Source organism: Loxodonta africana, chromosome 16 (genome assembly GCF_030014295.1).
Source record: "Loxodonta africana isolate mLoxAfr1 chromosome 16, mLoxAfr1.hap2, whole genome shotgun sequence".
NCBI lineage: Eukaryota > Metazoa > Chordata > Mammalia > Proboscidea > Elephantidae > Loxodonta > Loxodonta africana.
In genome coordinates, this window is record NC_087357.1 from 65,994,912 (window position 1) to 66,015,399 (window position 20,488).

The 20,488-nt window shown below is 35.5% G+C and overlaps 1 protein-coding gene across 8 annotated transcripts in view; it reads right to left on the reverse strand.

Moving 5' to 3' along the window:
- Window positions 1-20,488, reverse strand: part of HERC4 (HECT and RLD domain containing E3 ubiquitin protein ligase 4) — a 140,164-nt gene that overhangs the window by 87,721 nt on the left and 31,955 nt on the right. For all 8 annotated transcript variants that reach the window (XR_775670.3, XR_010318112.1, XM_023546987.2 and 5 more), the window contains 4 exons: window positions 15,213-15,372; window positions 9,219-9,295; window positions 4,214-4,435; window positions 3,210-3,301 (listed from right to left, as the gene is read on the reverse strand). Coding sequence is in view for 6 of the 8 variants with exons in the window: in XM_023546987.2 (XP_023402755.2) it covers window positions 3,210-3,301; window positions 4,214-4,435; window positions 9,219-9,295; window positions 15,213-15,372 (551 nt within the window). In the remaining 2 variants the exon portion in view is untranslated. The remainder of the gene's footprint in view (window positions 1-3,209; window positions 3,302-4,213; window positions 4,436-9,218; window positions 9,296-15,212; window positions 15,373-20,488) is intronic.

Sequence of the window (20,488 nt, forward strand, 5' to 3'; positions counted from 1 at the left end):
AATCATTCTTTGTGTAGTTGTACGACTAACTTGATACACAGCCAGGCTCATTTATTTGTTCTCAAATTTTAAAGATTACTTTACGTATATATAATAATTTTGTTTTTTAATTATATGTAACAGTTACTAGATTCCAAAGTCAAAATTGTAACACATGGCATAAATTTAGTGTATTTTTCATTTATTCTTACATTTAAAAAATATACAAATAACATAGAATATGTTCATACTTTACCCCCTTTCTTACACAAAAGACAGCTGGTCTGTACCTTGTCCTCTTATTTTAACAGCATTTTCTAGAGATCATTCCACAGCATTATATAGTGATCATCTCATTTCGTTTTACAGGTCGTGGTATTCCACTGAGTGAATGTACCATATTTACACAACTAGCTTGTTACTAATGAACATTTGGATCTTGTTCAGTCTTTTGCTATTAATACAATGTTATAATAAATGGCCAGGTGCATACAAATTTCATATCACCAGCAAAGGTTCCTAGAAGACTGCCACATCGAAAGTGTATATATATATATGTGGTTTGCATACTGAATTTATAAATGAACTTGAAAAAATGTGATATCATTATAGAGGTACTGACATAGCAAGTCTTTCCATTTATTCTAGTCTGATTTTCCTAATGTAGATATGGCACAAGGAAATTGCTTCTTAAAGCAATCCTAATTTATTTGCAAGAAATTCTTTCAGAAAAGCAAAGACATGGATTTGACACTGCATGCTAATGTAAATCAAGGGAAAAAATATTTTATTTGGGGGATATGTAAAACTACCTGGTATCACTAAGGAAACCCTGGTGGTGTAGTGGTTAAGTGCTACAGCTGCTAACCAAAGGGTAAGCAGTTCGAATCCGCCAGGTGCTCCTTGGAAACTCTATGGGGCAGTTCTACTCTGTCCTATAGGGTCACTATGAGTCGGAATTGACTCGACGGCACTGGGTTTGGTTTGGTTTTGGTTTGGTATCATTAAAAAATAATGTACACTAAAAGTTCCACTGAAAATTAGATAGTAGGTAAGAATTATTTTAGGTGAAGGGAAAGACAACACACAATACAGGAGAGGTCAGCACAACTGGACTAAACTAAAAGCAAAGAAGTTTCCTGAATAAACCGAACATTTTGAAGGCCAGCGTAGCAGGGATGGGGGTTTGGGGACCATGGTTTCAGCTGACATCTAAGTCAACTGGCATAATAAGATCTTTTAAGAAAACATTCTGCATCCCACTTTGGAGAGTGGCTACTGGGGTTTTAAATGCTAGCAAGTGGCCACCTAAGATGCATCAATGGGTCTCAGCCCACGTGGAGCAAAGGAGAATAAAGAATACCAAAGACACAGGGTAATTATGAGCCCAAGAGACAGAAAGGGCCACATAAACCAGTGACAACATTGGCCTGAGACCAGAAGAACTAGATGGTGCTCGGCTGTAACCGATGACTGCTCTGACAGGGAACACAACAGAGAAACTCTGAGGGAGCAGGAGAACAGTGGGATGCAGACCCCAAGTTCTCGTAAAAAGACCAGACTTAATGGTCTGACTGAGACTAGAAGGACCCCAGAGATCATGGTCCCTAGGCCTTCTGTTAGCCCAGGACAGGAACCATTCCCAAAGCCAACACTTCAGACAGGACTGGATTGGATTATGGGATGGAGGAAGGTGCTAGCAAGGAGTGGGCTTCTTGGATCAAGTAGACACATGAGACAATGTTGGCATCTTCTGTCTGGAGGGGAGATGTGAGGGTGGAGGAGGTCAGAGGCTGGCTGAATTGACACGAAAACAGAGTTGGGGGGGTGTGCTGTCTCACTGGGGGAGAGCAGTTAGGAATGTACAGAGGGGTGTATGTAAGTTTTTGTATGAGACTGACTTGATTTGTGAACTTTCACTTAAAGCACAATAAAAACTATAAAAAAAAAAATTTCAGTGACCAAATATCACCACCACCTGTCTTCTAAGAGGGATACAAAAGATTAATAGAATTAGCAATTAAAAAAAATCAAAAGATATAAATACTCATCCTGAAAAAATAAGATGAGTAATTACTTGAGAAACAGTATTTCTATCACAAAATTAGAACTAAGGAATCAAACCATACCAAATACTTTATTATTCAACAGGATGTTATTTCTTCCAAATACCAATGAAAGAAGAAAATGACTAAAATTTATAGCTTGCGAAGATAACTTAGTAAGATTTTAGCAATTACATTTGTAATTCAAATGCTAAAATCAGTAAAATGTGGTATTAAGATCAACAGGTATAGTAAAACTTCCTTACTAAAATATAAAATATTTTTTAATTAACTTTCATAAATTGGTATTTATAATACCACTTTAAGTACCTTTAGTGCACTATATGTGGTAATGACTAGGAACAATTGCCATCTTAAAATTCCCAATGTGCGAGTAAAAGGTGTAGAATTTAAAAGTCTGATTAGAAGTTAATTTCTTCTCACCAATTCTACCTACTATGCAGGGCAAAGATAAAGAAGTAAAAACAGTGACTTCTGAAAAACTTGCCAATTCCTTTACATTAACACAGCTATAATAAATAATGCTCCTAGTAGAGATAAGCTGAATGTTTTTATTTTCATTTAACTTCTGGTCTCTGGAGAACTAATCAGTACTGACACTGAATTAGCACATACCCAAGGAAGTGAGAGGTCCGAGTCAAAGCTACTGACAAAATTATGAGGAAAGCGCTTTTTAACTGCTTGCACAAAACTAGGCCTATGGATAATAGAGGGATTCGGTCTCCTTTAATAGTTGTTACAAAATATTTACAAGCCAAAATGGCATTAAATTAAAATTAAGCATACCCAGTGCTGTCAAGTCGATTCCGACTCATAGACAGCTATACAATATAACTGGGATTGATACATACAGCACAGCATGTCTGATGAACTCAAAAGGAAGTATGATTTTATTCAAAATATTATTTCAAGAATATTTCATATAACCGAGAAACTCAACCACATGTAATAGTATACCACAATTCACATTTTAGAACATAAAATGAAGTTGAAAATGAAAGTAAATTATTTTCAGAATAACAATCTAAGTTTATTTTTCAAGATAAATTATTTTTTAGACATCAGTAACACTCAAGCTTCAATGTAAATATCATGAAAAAGTTAATCATTAATTATGAAATATCAACTATCAATAATAATAAACAAGTTTTAGAAGTACAATACCTTGGTTAGAGCAGCAGTATGATCTTCTCCACAACAAATATAAACTATTTTCTGAGATCTTAGTGACTTCAGCAAATTGGGAACATACCTATCTGAAAATTCCAACAAGAGACATTAACGGTATTTTTTAAACGAACTCTTCTAAAACGTGTTTCCTCTACAGCTTTCCAAGCTAAGTAGACAATGATGAGTAAACAATTTTAACTATAATTCACAGATTTTGTGGTACAAGCCTACTAAGCTGGGTTCCCAGGTTTGTCTATTCACATTACTGTATTAAAGGAAAGATATATAATGTCCTAAAATCTGACATTTTTCGTAGGCAGAATATTCTTTAATTTTTACTGGAAGTATTATTTGCTTATCATTACCAACTGTTATTAGATCAACAACTCATTTTTGTCATCTTACTCATTAAAATTACGATGAACTTTATGAAACGGCAGTTTTTATTGGTCTGATATTGGCACTCAACCTAATGAAGCTATGAAAAATCAGCTCCAAGATCCCAAATTGTTAAAGTAGTTATAATTTTTTTATAATTCATAATGTTTATTTTCAGAACTCTAGCATCAATGTTAAAAGTGAAGCCTAACCAAAGATTAGTTTAATGACTCAGAGTATTTAAATTATTCCTTTTAAAAAACTCAGGTTAAAGCTTAATGTTACTTTCCCAGAATAATTCCACAGCTTCTTTGCACTGATGGTAGCCAATAATGTTAACAACTCTAGTTACCAATGTGAAGAAATGTTTTCCAATTTTCTTTTAATGAACATCTAGACATATGTAAGTTTATTTTCAAAAAAAAGGATATTTTTTTGCCTTCCCACCCATCCCCCCAGCCAAATATCATCAAATGAAAAATTTCTATTAACATCTCATCACCCACCACCCAACCATGAAGATTTGGGTTCACTTCTCTCTGACACTAAGAATCACTGCTCCATCTCAAAAGATCGCCTCTTTTAGAAAATACATTTAACTGTATATAACAAGAACCTACCGTTTTCATCATTAAGACCTAGTTGACCAAATTTGTTGCGTCCCCACCCAAAGATAGCTCCAGAAAGGGTGAGGACAAAACTATGGGCTCCTCCTGCTGCAACCTGCATGAAAGGGATTCCAAGCAAAGACTTCAGCAGTTTTGGTGAAGCCTGCTTTTTACAGTCAAGGCCTAAACCCAACTGGCCATATTTATTCTGTCCCCAACAGAAGACTTCACTTGCTGTAAAACAAAAATCATAAAATTAACCATTTTTCTCACACACAAAAAAATTTCATTTGAAGTTCCTCAATTATTTTGGGACATTATTCTTCTCATCAGATGGTAATGCACACTCTTTTTAGCAATTAAGTTTATTTTTTATATGCAAACATACTACCTAGAAGAACATTACGTATTAGTGTATTTTAAATCTGACCAACTATACTAACCAATAAGGAGCCCTGATGGGGCAGTGGTTAAGCACTTGCTGCTAACCAAAAGGTCAGTGGTTCAAACCCACCAGCTGCTCTATGGAAGAAAGATATGGCAGTCTGCTTCTGCAAAGATTACAGCCTTGGAAACCCTATGCGGCAGTTCTACTCTGTCCCTAGGTGGACTCAACAACAATGGGTTAGGTTTGGGGTTTGGGATACTGACCAATGAGTGAGTCACATAACTGGTGGTAAACTCATTTCCTTATGCTCCTGAAAAAAGAACTGTCTCTCTTTAATACTCCTCAAGCCTTTTATTCTGTATTTTCTCCCAAGAGGACTTATCCAAGCTCCAAACTTCAGTTATCAACCATACACTGATGTTTACAATTTTATCACTAGCCCAGACCTCTCCTCTCACCAATAAATCCATTTAACCAATCGTTTACCTCACATTTACACTTGTATGTTTCAAAGGCACTTCCAACGCAGCGTGCCCCAAAGTGAATTCATGACCCCCCTTCTCCACTTCCCATACTTGGACCTCTTCTCAGTGTTCCCCATCTCAGTAAATGGGATCATAACTGATCCTGCAGCACAAGCACAAACCTAGAGAATCATTCTTAATATGCCTCTCCTCTTACCTTATAGGCATCCAATCCATCACCAAGTTATACATAGTTTGCTCTCCAAAGAAAAATATGACATGAATAGATTCACTCACCATCTCATCTGGTTCCTATAATGGTTTTCCCTGCTGTCACTTTTATTCGCTCATTGCTGCCCTATTTTGCAACTTTACACATAATTTATTTTTATCAAACTCATAAATGATGCCCTGCCTTTTAAAAACTCATGTTACATGGTGCCTGGCTACCACCAATGACCACTCTGACAGGGAACACAACACAGAGCCCCTGACAGAGGAAGAGAAAAGTGTGCAGCTGAACTCAAATTCATGTAAAAGGACCAGACTTAATGGTCTGACTGAGGCTGAAGGAACCCCTGAAGCCATGGCCCCTAGACGCTCTGGTAACTCAGAACTAAAACCATTCCCAAAGCCCACTCATCAGACAAAGATTAGACTGGACTACAAGACATAAAAGAATACTCGTGAAGAGTGTGCTTCTCAGTTCAAGCAGATACACGAGATCAAATGGGCAGCTCCTGCCCAGAGGCAGGATGAGAAGGCAGGAAGGGACAGAAGCTGGCTGGATGAACATGGGAAATCTGGGACGGAAAGGAGGAGTGTGCTGTCACATTATAGGGATTGCAACTACTGTCACATAAGAATGTATATAAATTTTTGTATGAGAAATTAACTTGAGCTGTAAACTTTCACCTAAAGCACTATAAAACAAGAAAAAAATTCATACTACAAACTAGTACACACTTAAAAGTAAATTTCCCTACAAAATTAGATCCCCGGTCCCCTAAGTCTCTTATCAGTTACTGGCATATCCTTCCAGAAATGTTCTATGCACATATAAGTAAACATTTGTATATATGCAAAGAAGAATTTAGAAAACTGCAGATTTGATAACGTTGCTCACTGGCAAAAAAACCACGTCAGTGCCTTTTCAACGCTCCTAGGATAAGTATGTTTAATAAGGCCTATAAGGCCCTGTATAACCTACTTGTATTTCCAATCTCATTTCACTCACTATACTCCCTCACTCACTATATTCTGGCCACACTTGAATTCCTTTACATTCTCCAAAGCTCATTTCTCAGACACTTGTTTACTCTGCCTAAACCTTCTCACCTTTGTCTAGTTCACTTCTACTTTTTTCTTGTAGGAAGTCTTCCTTGGTTTCCCAGATTAAGTCCAGTTCCCCTGTTACATGTTCTAAATACCCTAAACTTTTTCTTTAATGCCCCTATCATCGTAAATAATTACACAGCTATTTGTGTGACTATACCATGAAGGCCAGTAGTGTATTACCACTGTATACCCAGTCCATAACATAGTGTACCTAGTTTATACTAAGTGCTCAGAAACTGTTAAATGAGTAAAATACTGCCTAAAGCATGAAGCTGTAGGAGGCAAAAAACACTTCAGGTCAAAATGCAAAACTGCTACCATCAGCAAAATTTTGGGGTTGGAATTTATACAGGTTCTATTTACCAAAACGTCGAAAGAGGAGTTGGCAAAGCAACAACAAAGAATACAGAGGGGTGCCGGTTTCCCCAGTGCCTATAAACCAAACCAAACCCAATGCCGTTGAGTCGATTCCAACTCATAGTGACCCTATAGGACAGAGTAGAACTGCCCCACAGAGTTTCCATGGAGCGCCTGATGGATTGGAACTGCCGACGTCTTGGTTAGGAGCCGTAGCACTTAACCATTACGCCACCAGGGTTCCAATGCCTATAGAGGAGTTCACGTTCCTTAATATGGCATTTAAAGGCCCTCGTAACAGATTTCTTTCTACTTCAGCCTCAATTCTTACTGTCTCCTACATCTTCCCAGTACCCACATAAAACTACATGCCAACACCCAAACACACCAAACACTTTCTTGACTCTCTTTACTAGTACTACCCCCTTAGCTACTTCTCAACGTTTTCTCTTAGTTACTTCTCAACACGTCTCCAATTCTTAATAAAATCACTCATCTTTCAAGACTTGAATCAAATACCAATTCCTTACTGTTAACAATTCTATTGACTGCAACTAATTATATCTTTTTCTTCATTCCCACAGCATTTTACATTTACTTGACCAAAACAGTATTTTTTCTCCTGAAACTATAGTTATTTGTGTATCTGCCTCTTCCACTACAGAATATGCTCCTTAAAATTGTCTTTTAATTTAACTGTACTTCCCCACAGCTCTAGCCTCGTGTTTTATTCACAGTAAATTTACTAGAAGTTTATTGAATTAAAAAATAATAACAGACGGTACACAATACTGGGGAAACCAGCACAACCTGTACAAGGCAAGGCCACAGTAGCTCCATAGATACATCCAAACTCCCTGAAAGACCGAACTGCTGGGCTGAGGGCTGTGGAGACCACGGTCTCAGGGAATATCTAGCTCAACTGGTATAACAGAGTTTAAAAACAGTATGTTCTACCTTCTACTTTGGTAAGTAGCGTCTGGGGTCCTAAAAGCCTGTGAACGGCCATCTAGGATACTCCACTGGTCTTACTCCTTCGGAAGCAAGGAAGAATGAAGAAAACTAAAGACACAAGGGAAAGGTTAGTCCAAAGGACTCATGGACCACATCTACGACGACTTCCACCAGACTGAGTCTAGTACAACTAGATGGTGCCCAGCTACCACCACTGACTGCTCTGACAGGGATCACAACAGAAGGTCCCAGAGAGAGCTAGAGAAAAATGTAGAACAAAATTCTAACTCAAAAAGAAAGACCAGACTTGCTGGCCTGACAGAGGCTGGAGAAACCCTGAGAATATGGGCCCCAGACAGCCTTTCAGCTCAGTAATGAGGTCACTCCTGAGGTTCACCCTTCAGCCAAAGATTGAACAGGCCCATGAAACAAAACAAGACTAAAGGGGCACACCAGCCCTGGGGCAGGGACTGGAAGGTAGGAGGGAACAGGAAAGCTGGTAATTTAAGGAACCTGGGGTTGAGAAGGGACAGTGCTGACATGTCGTGGGGCTGTTAACCAATGTCATACAACAATGTGTATACTATTTGATGAGAAACTAGTTTGTTCTGTATACCTACATCTAAAGTTCAATCAAAAAGAAAAAAAATAATAACAAAGCCAATGGGACTTATTTGTTAAAATGATTTAAAAAATGAAAAACGTGGTAGGTTTTTTAATAATACACATTCCAGTCCTTAGCTGGCATATGAAGAAGCTGAGTCAACAGAGAGGAAAGCAAACAAAGCTAATAGGTTGCTTAGCCATCTTCTCTGTCCTTATTTATAAAATATCTATTTCTGAAATTAAATGAGATTGGGAAAGCTGCAATCTTCCTCACCAATATGAGAACAGACTTTAGCAGACTCATACTAGCAACAATTAAAAATGGAATTCAAAATATGACATCATTCATAATAACAACAATAAACATCAACCCTGCCCCCCCTCACCCCCCCCCCCGCCCCACCATTGAGTCGATTCTGACTCATAGCAACCCTGTAGGACAGAGCAGAACTGCTCAATAGGGTTTCCAAGGAGCAGCTGGTAGATTTAAACTGCCGACCTTCTGGTTAGCAGCCATAGCTCCTAACAGCTGCACTATCAGTGCTCCAAAAACATCAAATACCTAGGGAAAAATCTAATAAACGATGTGTAAGACCTCTCCACATTAAAAAAAAAAAAAAAATCCTACTGAGAAAAATTAAAAGGGCGCTTAAATGAACAAATACAGCATTTTCAAGAATTGAAGGACTCAACACTGTAAAGATTCTCCTCAAATTGATTTACAGAAGCAATGTAATCCCAATCAAAATCCCAGCAGTTTTTTTGTCTGTGAAAATTGATAAGCTAATTCTAAAATTTATTTGGAAATTTAAAGGATCAAGCGGAAAAACAAAATTGGAAGACTTTCTGCTCATTTAAAATATCATGTAATAAAACTGAAAAAGGGAAGGAAAATAAAAACAACACTTACCTTTAGAGAGTGCAAGTGAATGATAGTAACCACAAGCAACCTGTACTATCTGGATATCTGCCAAACTTTTAATATTTCTGGAAAAAAAGAACAGAGATCAGGATCAGTTAATTCCATCGAACCCATCGATCTCAAATGCCTAATCGATAAAACTATATATTGACCATCTACTATATGAAAGTGTCTTCTACTGACCTAGCAGGTCATGCTGTTTTTCTCACAGAAGCCCAATTTACCAAAAACGTATGTTAAAAGCAAAGTAAACAAATCAACAAACAAGATCTAGATATGGAAAGAAAAAAAAAAAATTAAGAGGTGTGGTGAGAACACACCTTGAAAAAACACTAAGCAAAGTGAACTATGCTCACACTTCCAGTACTTCTGAGAATGCTCTCATAATCCAGATGTTTTCTTTTATTATCAAAATTAAACAAAATAAAACTTTAGCTTAAAATCTGAAACTATGCAATATATTTGTGAAACAAATGTATATCACCTAGCATGTCTAAAATCGTTGTTCTGCCTATTTTAATGTCTGTCCTCCTCTATAAAGGTCCTTAAGTACGGATGGGGATTCCTATAACGTTGTTCACAATTTACAAATGGTGAAACATATTCCTCTTAGGCTACCCTTTCACTTTACATCTAAATTAGTGAGACTCAATTTTAGTAGGAAATTTAATCAATTCACATTTATTTTAATCACTGATATATTCAGTCTTATTTTTGCCATTTTCTGTTTTCTCCTTATATTTTTGCAGTTCCTTGTTTTTCCCATCCTGAATTTTGCTTAATTGCAATGCAATTCTAAAGGTTAATTTGTAAAACATTATAAAAATCAAGTAACTTTCTGTGTAGTTATCATCCTATGTTCTTATGGAGTTCCCCTTCTCCTAGTCATTCTATTGTTCTTTCTGAATTTTTTTTCAAGGAAAAAGGAGGGGGAGGGACATAATGTTTCTTATTTCCCTTTACCTGATACTGCCACCTGACCTGATTCTGCCATATGGGAGTCCGGAGCAAGTTCTGACCAGAGTGTCGATACCCATGATTTTCAGGAGGCAGCTTCAGCAAATCAAATTTTCAGCAGGAGAAAGGAGAGTTACTCTAATTCTGTACTGTTGTACTAAAAATATTTTTATTTAGTGGATTTATGTTCCTAACTACAAAATCTGAGTTGTACTGTTACAATTAACAGGATTCAACTGCATCTGCACCTTCAAATTTTCAAACATAACAAAATGCCATTTTTCTACAATTAACAAAATCAAGCACTGGCAAGGGAAAACTATCTAGGAATTAAAGATACATGGATATAAATACCTGTGCTGAAGTTCCTAAACATTTACCGTGACTGCTTATGCACACTAGGTACACATACATTGACCAGTAAATTATAACATTATTAAAAAAAAAAAAAAACTATTCTAAGTATCAAATCTAATTTGCAAGACTAAGACATTTTAAAATGCTACATTCTTATAGCACTCTATATTTTTTCTTCACAGCATTTATCACTATTAATTACTAATTTAATTATTCACTGAATATTTGTTTTCTTTGCTAAACAATAAATTCTGTGAAGGCAGAGACTATGTGTCTTATTCCTGTGGAATCCCTAGTACCGACCATCCAATACCGCCCCGTTGCCACTGTGTCAATTTCAACTCATAGCAAATCCTATAGGACAGAGTAGAACTGCCCCAAAGGGTTTCCAAGGAGCACCTGGTGGATTCAAACTGCTGATCTTTTGGTTAGCAGCCAATCTCTTTAACCACTGAGCCAGCAGGGCTCCAGAACCCACCAGGTGTCTGACAAGTAGTCTACACTGTTAAAGGATAAATGAATTTGTAAAGCCTTGGAGGCTTTAATATTAAACTAGTTATAAAGTTTGCCAAAAACTTCTAAATTTGCACTGCAATTTACATTCGGTGCCTCTCCTTTCAAAAATAATATCACAAGGCTTGGACTATAACATAAATGCTCATTTCTTTAGTCATATACAGAATGGCTGTACTATTTATTACAGAAACAAGGAGATTCTTGTGTGTCATTACTATAATAAAAAATCTTTCTCCTTTCATCTTCATGTAGATTTATTAATACACTGAGAACCGGGAGGGAGGTTGGTTTGTTTTGTTTTTTTTAGCTTTTGCTAATTTAAAAAGAAAAAAGTTCTGTGCCTGTAAAACTTAATTTATACCAAATAGGTTTTCCATGTTCCATTTTTCCTAAAGAGGTAACAAAGTAGAAAATACTTAACGAAAGAGAATTTTGTGGAATTCATCAAAAGTAAGCCCTTTTTTTCATGGAAAAAAAGATAATTTAAATGTTTATGGTTTTCAATTTTAAAAAGGATTCAAATGCACTTAACTGAAAAGCAAACTAAGTCAATACATTTTGTTTTAAAAAAACATATACTTAACACATGAAGATTGCTAACTAATTAAATCTACGAAAAGAAAATCAGTATTCAGATCTCTAGAGCAAACATTTTATACTGTTTATATGTAAGATAACTTCCCACAATTTGGAGTATGTCAAAACATTTCAAATGGCTATGACATCAATAAAATGCTTCATTGTAAAGGACTAAATCATTTCTTGGCTGAATTTTGAAAACTCTTTTATATCTGTAAGAAAACAATGAATCTGGAAATATACATATCCCTCCCCTGGGAAGTCTGACAAAACACATGAATTGTTGAATATATGCACTATTGCATTCTTCTAATTTTCAACTTCATATGTCATAGGCAGAAACCAGGTGATGCCACTTGTGTTTCTGAAGATAAAATTCCAACAACTAATGTTAACAAAGCCTAGTGAAAAGGTTACATTTAAATTAAAAATTTGAGGAACTAAAACATTAAATATTTGCCAATAAAATGAAATTGACAATTTTCTATGTCTCAGTTAAAAGTCATCACCTTCCTAATCATTAAAAAAAAAGTTTTTAACATCAACTCCTTTTTTAATTTTGAAAAATTTAGGTTAACAACTGATCTAGTCTCCATCATTAAGAAACTCTTTAATTTTTCTTTTTAGTATAAAATGAATTTTCAGGTGCTAAAACTAGGGAGAAATGATAACATGTTTAAAATTGGGTGAAGTCAAGAAAATAAATTTCAATTCAAACATGTTTAACTAGTTCCTACAGTCCAGAAATAGCTGTCTATCACCCTATTACAAATTTTTTACTACATCCCTTGAAAAAACAGAATTTTAAAAAATAAACTAAAACTTTATTGCTAACAATTGTTTCTCAAAGGTTTAGAGTGGAAAATATGTATTCCCACTTGCATTAAGGTAAAAGCTAGTAAAATCAGGCTTAACTCTTTTTATAAAAGTATAAAATATATCTTACATTAAAAAAAATGTAGATCTAGAGGCCACTGATACTGAATCATGTCTTTTCCCAAGTAGTAGTGGTTTCAAAACAAAATCAGAACTAAGCAAAAATTAATTGTCGAACTATTAAGAGATTCTGATATAACTTATTTATTAATAATTTCACATTCTTTTTAAATTTATTTCTTAAATTCTATACTCTTATCTACTGGCATAAAAATGGATTTTCTTATCATGAAAGTACTGCCTAACGTGAATCTTCACTTTTCTGATTATTCTTATGAAAATCTACAATCACTAAATTTTAGAAAACTACAGATATTTGAGTTTCCTCCTGTCTTCTGTACATGTTTTATTAACAATATATGTGAAGCTTACAAAGCTGATGACATCTCTAAGCACCCCGGGAAAGGCCTTACACCTAAAAATGATTTGGTACTGAAATTAACAAACAAAAGAAAATCACCAGTACTGTCTTTGATAAAAGTGTATTTCTACTGAAACAGTAAATCAACTTAAAAAAAAATGAAAGTATCAGTGAAAACTATGTATTTGTCACAACAAATCAGAAAAACCCATTATATTTTGAAGAACTGAGAAGGCTGAAGAGCAGAAATGGCTTAATACACAGCTTAAAGCTAAAACAGATGTTTAGGAAACACAAAAACAAGAAGCTTAAACCAGAAGACTCAAATAAGATCTGACCCAGGTCCCCATCTAGGCTCATAAAATAGTGACGTCACAAATATATAATTTATTATTGGGTTACCTTCAAATAAAAACTTCATATAATAAAAATGTTCCCTTAAAATTACCTTTGTTTCTAATTACTAATTCATCTACGTATTACAAACTGACTGAAATCCCTTATACTGAAAATGAACAGCAATGAAATTTAAGCATGAGAATTAACAGAGCAATGGATTAAAAACAAGGGAAATTAGAAAGCTTTGCCATGAATCATGGTTTTGGGAATACTGACTTAGAAGATATAACATGTTAAGTCCCTTTTCAAACCTAAAAATACACAAAAATTTTAAAATCTTAAAAACACCTTTCTACAACCAAAATTACTCATGAGAAGAAGTGAAAGCAGTACAAGGGCATATCAAAGGTGAGGCCACTGTGTTACTATGAATGTTATACATTATCTAGCCAATAACCACCTGGTTACAAATTTTCTGAAAGAAATAAAAATTAAACTAACTAAAAATATTCAGTTGACTTAGCTTAAGGAATACCTCCCTCCAACACCATCAAGAGACATCAAAAGCATACTGAGAATTATGTTGAACTCTCCTTACAGAAAAAGACAAAGAGAAGAAAATTATTTATTTTAGGAGTTTTTGTGGAATTTGGTTTTAAGTCCAATAAGGGAAACATGTGGACTGATATACCCAAAAGTTTCGATAGGTCATTAATAGAACAAATGTAAAATATCAAATTAAAGATGGAAGTCACTTTTAATATATCAGAACAAAGTCAATGCTTTAAATGTATACTTAAAGTTTTTCAACAAACACGCATGAGGGACCAAAACAAACAAACAAAAACCTGCTGCCTTTGAGTCGATTCTGACTCACAGCAACCCTATAGGACAGAGCAGAACTGCCCCATGGAAACACATGAGGAAAGGTAATAGTATTACCGAAGGAACCAGCTGCCTTTCCCATTAAAAAACTCATTTTTAAGAATGATGAGAGCTCCTAATGTGAAGTACATTAGCTTCTCTCCTCCATCTTCTTATTCTAGTAGCTACAACCTATTTCTCAAACCAAAACAAATATATCGATGTTAATTCAAAAATAAAACACATTAAGTGTATGTAAAAAATGTCACCTGGAATAAATCTCAAATTAGTTTAAGGATACCCTGGTTTCCTGGAGAGTTCTCTTTTGTCCCTATAACTATTACTTGCAAGAAAGAACAAAAGAGTTTAAGGAGGCAAGAACTTGTTTAATTTAAAAAACTAAACATAATTTAGTGCACTACTTATGTATCTAAAAGAAACTGGACACTTCTCTTTAAATTTTTACTTAGGTATGCTCTTGTTCTCATAGTTCTTAATATTAAAACAATGACTATGCCCTAAGTAAATCTGTAAGCCTACAACATCGATAAGAAATTGCTTGTTTTTAGTTCTATAAACTAACGGTTAACATAAATTAAATCACGGTCACTGCTGTGCAAAAAAGTAGAAAGTGACTGAATTCTTTTTATATCAAGCATGTTAGACTGCCATGTTCAATAAAACCAATAAAGACTTTTAAAAAGTTAGAAAAAAAATGCAACCAATATTTAATGAATATTTTAATGGTTAGGGTACTCAAAATACAACAATATTTTAAATCGGTCAAACCCTCCTGAACATTTCAGCATAAGAAAATTTACCATAAAGTGGGTTTTACCCATGCCTTTTCTTTACAAGCATAAATATAAATTCTACTGGTTTTAGAGAAAATATTAAGTATATCAAAAATACTACTCAACCAAAGACAATAACCTACCTAGTGAACTACTAAAGAACTAAAAGGGAAAAAATAATTAGATGTCAATTCTTAAATGCCCACATTAAGCAGAACAATTTAGATCAACAAATTTATTATAAGTCTGTTAAGACCTCTTTTTGGTCACCTTTGTTACCTGGGTACTCTGATACATTCCTCTGATCCTAGCAGGCCAAGTTGTCCATCAGAATCAAGACCCCAAGCATACACCTGGCCCTTGTCATTTAGTGCTAACGTATGAGCTTCTCCACATGAAACAGCTACAATATTTTGGGCATCCAGGGCAACAACCTGCTCTACAAAAATCAAGAAGAGAAAAATTACACTCTAGTTTTGAACTTCAAATGAGAATAAAACATATTAAGTCCTCATTTTGTGCAAAAAAGTTTAGGGAATATTTAAATACACATAAATACAACTTTAGTTATTCTGAAAAATCTAGCAAATATGTTGTATACATAATTCTCCTTATGGTAAATACAGATAAACACACTGTAGGAAGTAATCAACCCAGTATATTAAGTGACCTGAACATCCTGGGGAAGAAGTTAAGAGTTCATAAAGATTCTCCGAGAAAGTACTCTGTATTCAAAGCCATTACCACTAGAGGGAGGAGACAAGACTTCACCTGAAAGAGGGATCATTTAAATAATCTGGGCTATTTGCTTTTTTAAAACAATAAAATTATAGTTGCCACATATGAATTGGAGTTGACAGCAACCACCAACAACAGTGATGAAATTAATGAAGTAACTTGAATCTGGTGATTTCTGATAGAAAACATCTGCTGGATATGCTGAGTACTAAAAAGCAGAATATGGCCAAAACTGATAGGTTCTAGTTTATGGACTGCCATTTAATAACAAAAGATATAAAAACTTCAGATGTTGTTAAAATGCATTCAAGTTTTAAATCAGAAACTTTTTTTTTTTAATAATTTTTATTGTGCTTTAAGAGAAAGTTTACAAATCAAGTCAGTCTGTCACATATAAGCTTACATGCACCTTACTCCATACTCCCACTTACTCTCTCCCTAATGAGTCAGCCCACTCCCTCCTTCCAGTCTCTCCTTTCGCACCGGTTTTGCCAGTTTCTAACCCCCTCTACCCTCCCATCTCCCCTCCAGACAGGAGATGCCAACACAGTCTCAAGTGTCCACCTGATACAAGTAGCTCACTCTTCATCAGCATCTCTCTCCAACCCACTGTCCAGTCCCTTCCACGTCTGATGAGTAGTCTTCGGGAATGGCTCCTGTCCTGGGCCAACAGAAGGTTTGGGGACCATGACTGCCGGGATTCTTCTAGTCTCAGTCGGACCATTAAGTCTGGTCTTTTTATGAGAATTTGGGGTCTGCATCCCACTGTTCTCCTGCTCCCTCAGGAATTCTCTGTTGTGTTCCCTGTCAGGGCAGTCATGGGTTGTGGCCGGGCACCATCTAGTTCTTCTGGTCTCAGGATGATGTAGGTCTCTGGTTCATGTGGCCCTTTCTGTCTCGGACTCATAGTTATCGTGTGACCTTGGTGTTCTTCATTCTCCTTTGATCCAGATGGGTTGAGACCAGAAACTATTTTTAAAATATTGGCTCTTCATAAGACTGTGAGTAAACCAAAAAACCCACTGCCATCGAGTCGATTCCGACTCACAGCGACCCTATAGGACAGAGTAGAATTGCCCCATAGAGTTTCCAAGGAGTGCCTGGCGGAATTGAACTGCTGACCTCTTGGTTAGCAGCTGTAGCACTTAACCACTACGCCACCAGGGTTTCAGTAAGTTACTGACAAATCAGTAAGGGAAGTAAAATTGTTTCTTTAGTCTCCTTAAGACGTGCAACGTCCATCACGATTTTTTACTAGTACCCCTACAAGTTGTTTTTTAAGATGCCACTTAAAATGAACTTTTTTTTTTTTTTTTTTTTGCTTAATCAGAAAGCTATTACTGTCTTCAATAAACCTGAAAACCACATGTTGAGGTGTGATTAAAATGACCAATCAGGGTTTCTTTACAAGCACATTTTGGGTCAATTTACAAATGCAGCTGTTTAATAATGAAAACAACCACATTAAGGAGGTTGGAATTCCTATGTACGCAGAAATTAAAATTATATCTGGATTATTATCCTGCATTTTGGGGTGGTAAATTAGCCCTAGATAGCCTGCAGGAATGTGTACAACTCTTAAGATACCAAGACCGAAAAGAGTGAACCAAAACATGATGCAACTTAATACTTACCTTAAAGTACTACGTTGGTAACTTTTTAAAAGCTGGTGACCAATACATAGATGTTTATTATACTAATTTCTCACTTTCTATATACATTTTGTCTGTATGTTTTTAAAAACTATATTGCAGAAATATACAAAAACAAAAAAGGAAAACAGAATATAATAAACTACCCCCCATCAAGAAAATTAGAAGTATGGCATCATTTGTTTTCATCAAAACATTTCCCTAAATCTGAATTATGAAAAAACAAGTAAAACATGTAAGAGATCTGTTATCTCTCACAAAGGCCCAAAAAATAAGTCAATGTGCCCAGGACACTCCTCAAATAACAGTAAAAAAAAGGGGGGGGGGGCAGAAAATGTCAAGATGACAAGTAGTACGAACAAGACTGGGTTTAAAATCAAAGGGACTAAAATCCAAGAAACAAAGAAGACACAGTCATTCGTATCAAACATTAATATTTACTGTGTACCTCTTGTGCTCCAAGCACTGTAGACACAAAGATGAATAAAACATGAGTTCTAGCCCTCAAGTGCCTACAGAAAAAGTCTATAGAAAAACAGGTAGGATAATATGGTAATCGTGATTAAGGGCTAACAAAGATATATACAAATGTACCATGAGAATATAAGATATCCACTTAAGCACTGAAAGATAGTAGGAAGAATTCTGGAAGAATTAAGCGACACAAAAAATTTTTTTTTTTTTTAGTCCTGAGCTAAGGAAAGAGATTCCAAGTACCCATTTGGGAAAATTCAAGTTATCTGTTATGGCAAAAGAAATCAACCCAAAAAACCATTATAAGCAAAGTCAAAATAATTGGGAAAAAAATACTTATATCTCAGGCAAAGGAATAATCTTCCTAATTTATAAAGACTCACCAGAAAAAAAAAAAAAAAAGATCAGTAATTTAAGTGAAATATGGGCAATGTATACTCATAGTTCGAGGAAAAGGAAACACAAACAGCCCTTAAACAACTTCACTGATAAAACAAATATAAATTCAAACTACACTGACAAGCCAATAGTGTGTTCACTTAGATAATTCACCAAGCTGTATGTATACTTTAATCTGTACACTTTTCTGTATGGGCTAATCTCCAATAAGTTTACTTAAAAAGACACATACACACAAAGTCACATAGCAATACCATTTTTTTAACATGATAAAAAATAATGTTAATAATAATAACAAATCCAAAAGTCTGGTGAGGCTGCAGGGAAACACTCTTACACACTGATAACCCAAAAACTCGTTGCCCTCGTGTTGATTCCAATTCACAGCGACCCTACAGGACAGGGTAGAACTGCCCCATAGGGTTGCCAAGGCTGTAACCTTTACTGAAGGGGTTCTAGTGACACAGTGGGTTAAGTGCTCAGCTGCTAACTGAAAGGCTGGCAGTTCAAACTCACCAGGCACTCCTTGCGAGAAAGATGTGGCAGTTTGCTTCTGTAAAGACTGGAAACCCTATAGGGCAGTTCTACTGTCCTATGGGATCACTATGAGTCAGAATCAACTCAATGGTGATGAGTTTGGTTTGGTTTAATCTTTACTGAAGCAGACTGCTACATCTTTCTTCCACATAGCGGTTCATGGATTCGAACCACTAGCTTTTGGTTAGCAGCCAAGAGATTAACCACCATACAGCCAAAATAAATCAAAACTTGTTGCTGTCAATTCTGACTCATCGCAACCCAACAGCGACCCTCTAGGACACTGCAGAACTGCCTATAGGGTTTCCAAGGAGCAACTGATGGATTCGAGCTGCCAACCTTTTGGTTAGCAGATAAAGCTCTTAACCAGCGCCACTAGGGCTCCTGTACACTGATAGTAGGAGTAAAACAGAACAACCTCTGTGGAAAAAAATGTGACATTACCTAATAAAACACATATGCATTTACCCTTTAGACCTGGCAATCTCACTTTCAGGAATTTTATCTTACAGATACGCCTAAGTACAAAATTATATAAATACAGTCAACTGCAGCATGGCATAAAACAGCAGAAGACTGGAAACATTAAGTGTCCGTCAACAGAGGATTCCATCTACACGAAGGAATACTATGTACTGCAAAAAAAAAAAAGGAAAATTCTATACACTGATATGGAAAGATACCCAGAGTATATTATCAAGGAGGATAAAATCAAGATATGAAACAGTGTATATGGTTTTTTATTTTTTGTGAAAGGAAGAGGTAAGAATAAGAATATATATTCAATTTGCTTGTATCTACTTAATGAAAATTTGGAAGGATATAAAATTTAAACTAGAACACAATTACCTACAGGGAGCAGGGGCATAAGAAAAAACGGAGGAGTCAAATGTAAGAGCAAAAAGTTCTCATGCACATTTATACTGCTTTGCTTTTTTTGAACCATGTGAATGTATCACCTATTCAAAAGAAAAATAAAATTTAATCAGAAAACAAAGTCTTAGAGAAAACAGTTAAAGATGTATTAAAACCAATGCTTTCACTTCATAACTAACTTTAACTCTTTTTCTCTATATACTAAAAAATCTGAATAAATTTCAGTTCTTTCAGAAATCTGGCCCCATCATAATATTGAGATACCTATTTGAAAATGGGTAACTACTTCAGAAATACATCATTAAAGAAACTTAATACAATTATATGACATGGAAATAGTATTTAATAGATTTTTCAGACAACAAATATATAAAATTGATAAATTCCCAATGCAATTTTTAAAAATTTGTTTTATTTTTTCAAATGGTCCACCAAAATGAATAGTCTCAACCATTTTCCCCCAGTATGCTAAAGTCAATAGTATGCTGAGACACTGCAAATCCAGATCAAATTCTAGCGGAACATTCAAATCAAGGTAGTCTAAAAAGGGAGTCAATGGCAGCATAGAGGAGGGATAAATGAGCCCAGCAATGGGCCCAGCGAAACAAAACAAAACTCTACGAGAGAACCTGGCTCTGTAAGGTCTGTGTGAAAAAAGAAACAAAGCAGAATTCATGCCACATCTAACAGCTAACATTTATTGAGGGCTTACTAGGTACCAGGCACTGTGTTAATCCAATTAACTGTATTAACTTTTGATCACCATGCTATATTTGCCTTTCAAGGTCAATAACAGTTAGAAAAAGAAAGGATAAGGGGAAAATGAATTCACTCTGCTTTAGAAGGGGTATGGAAATACAAGGAAGAGGACAGAAAACA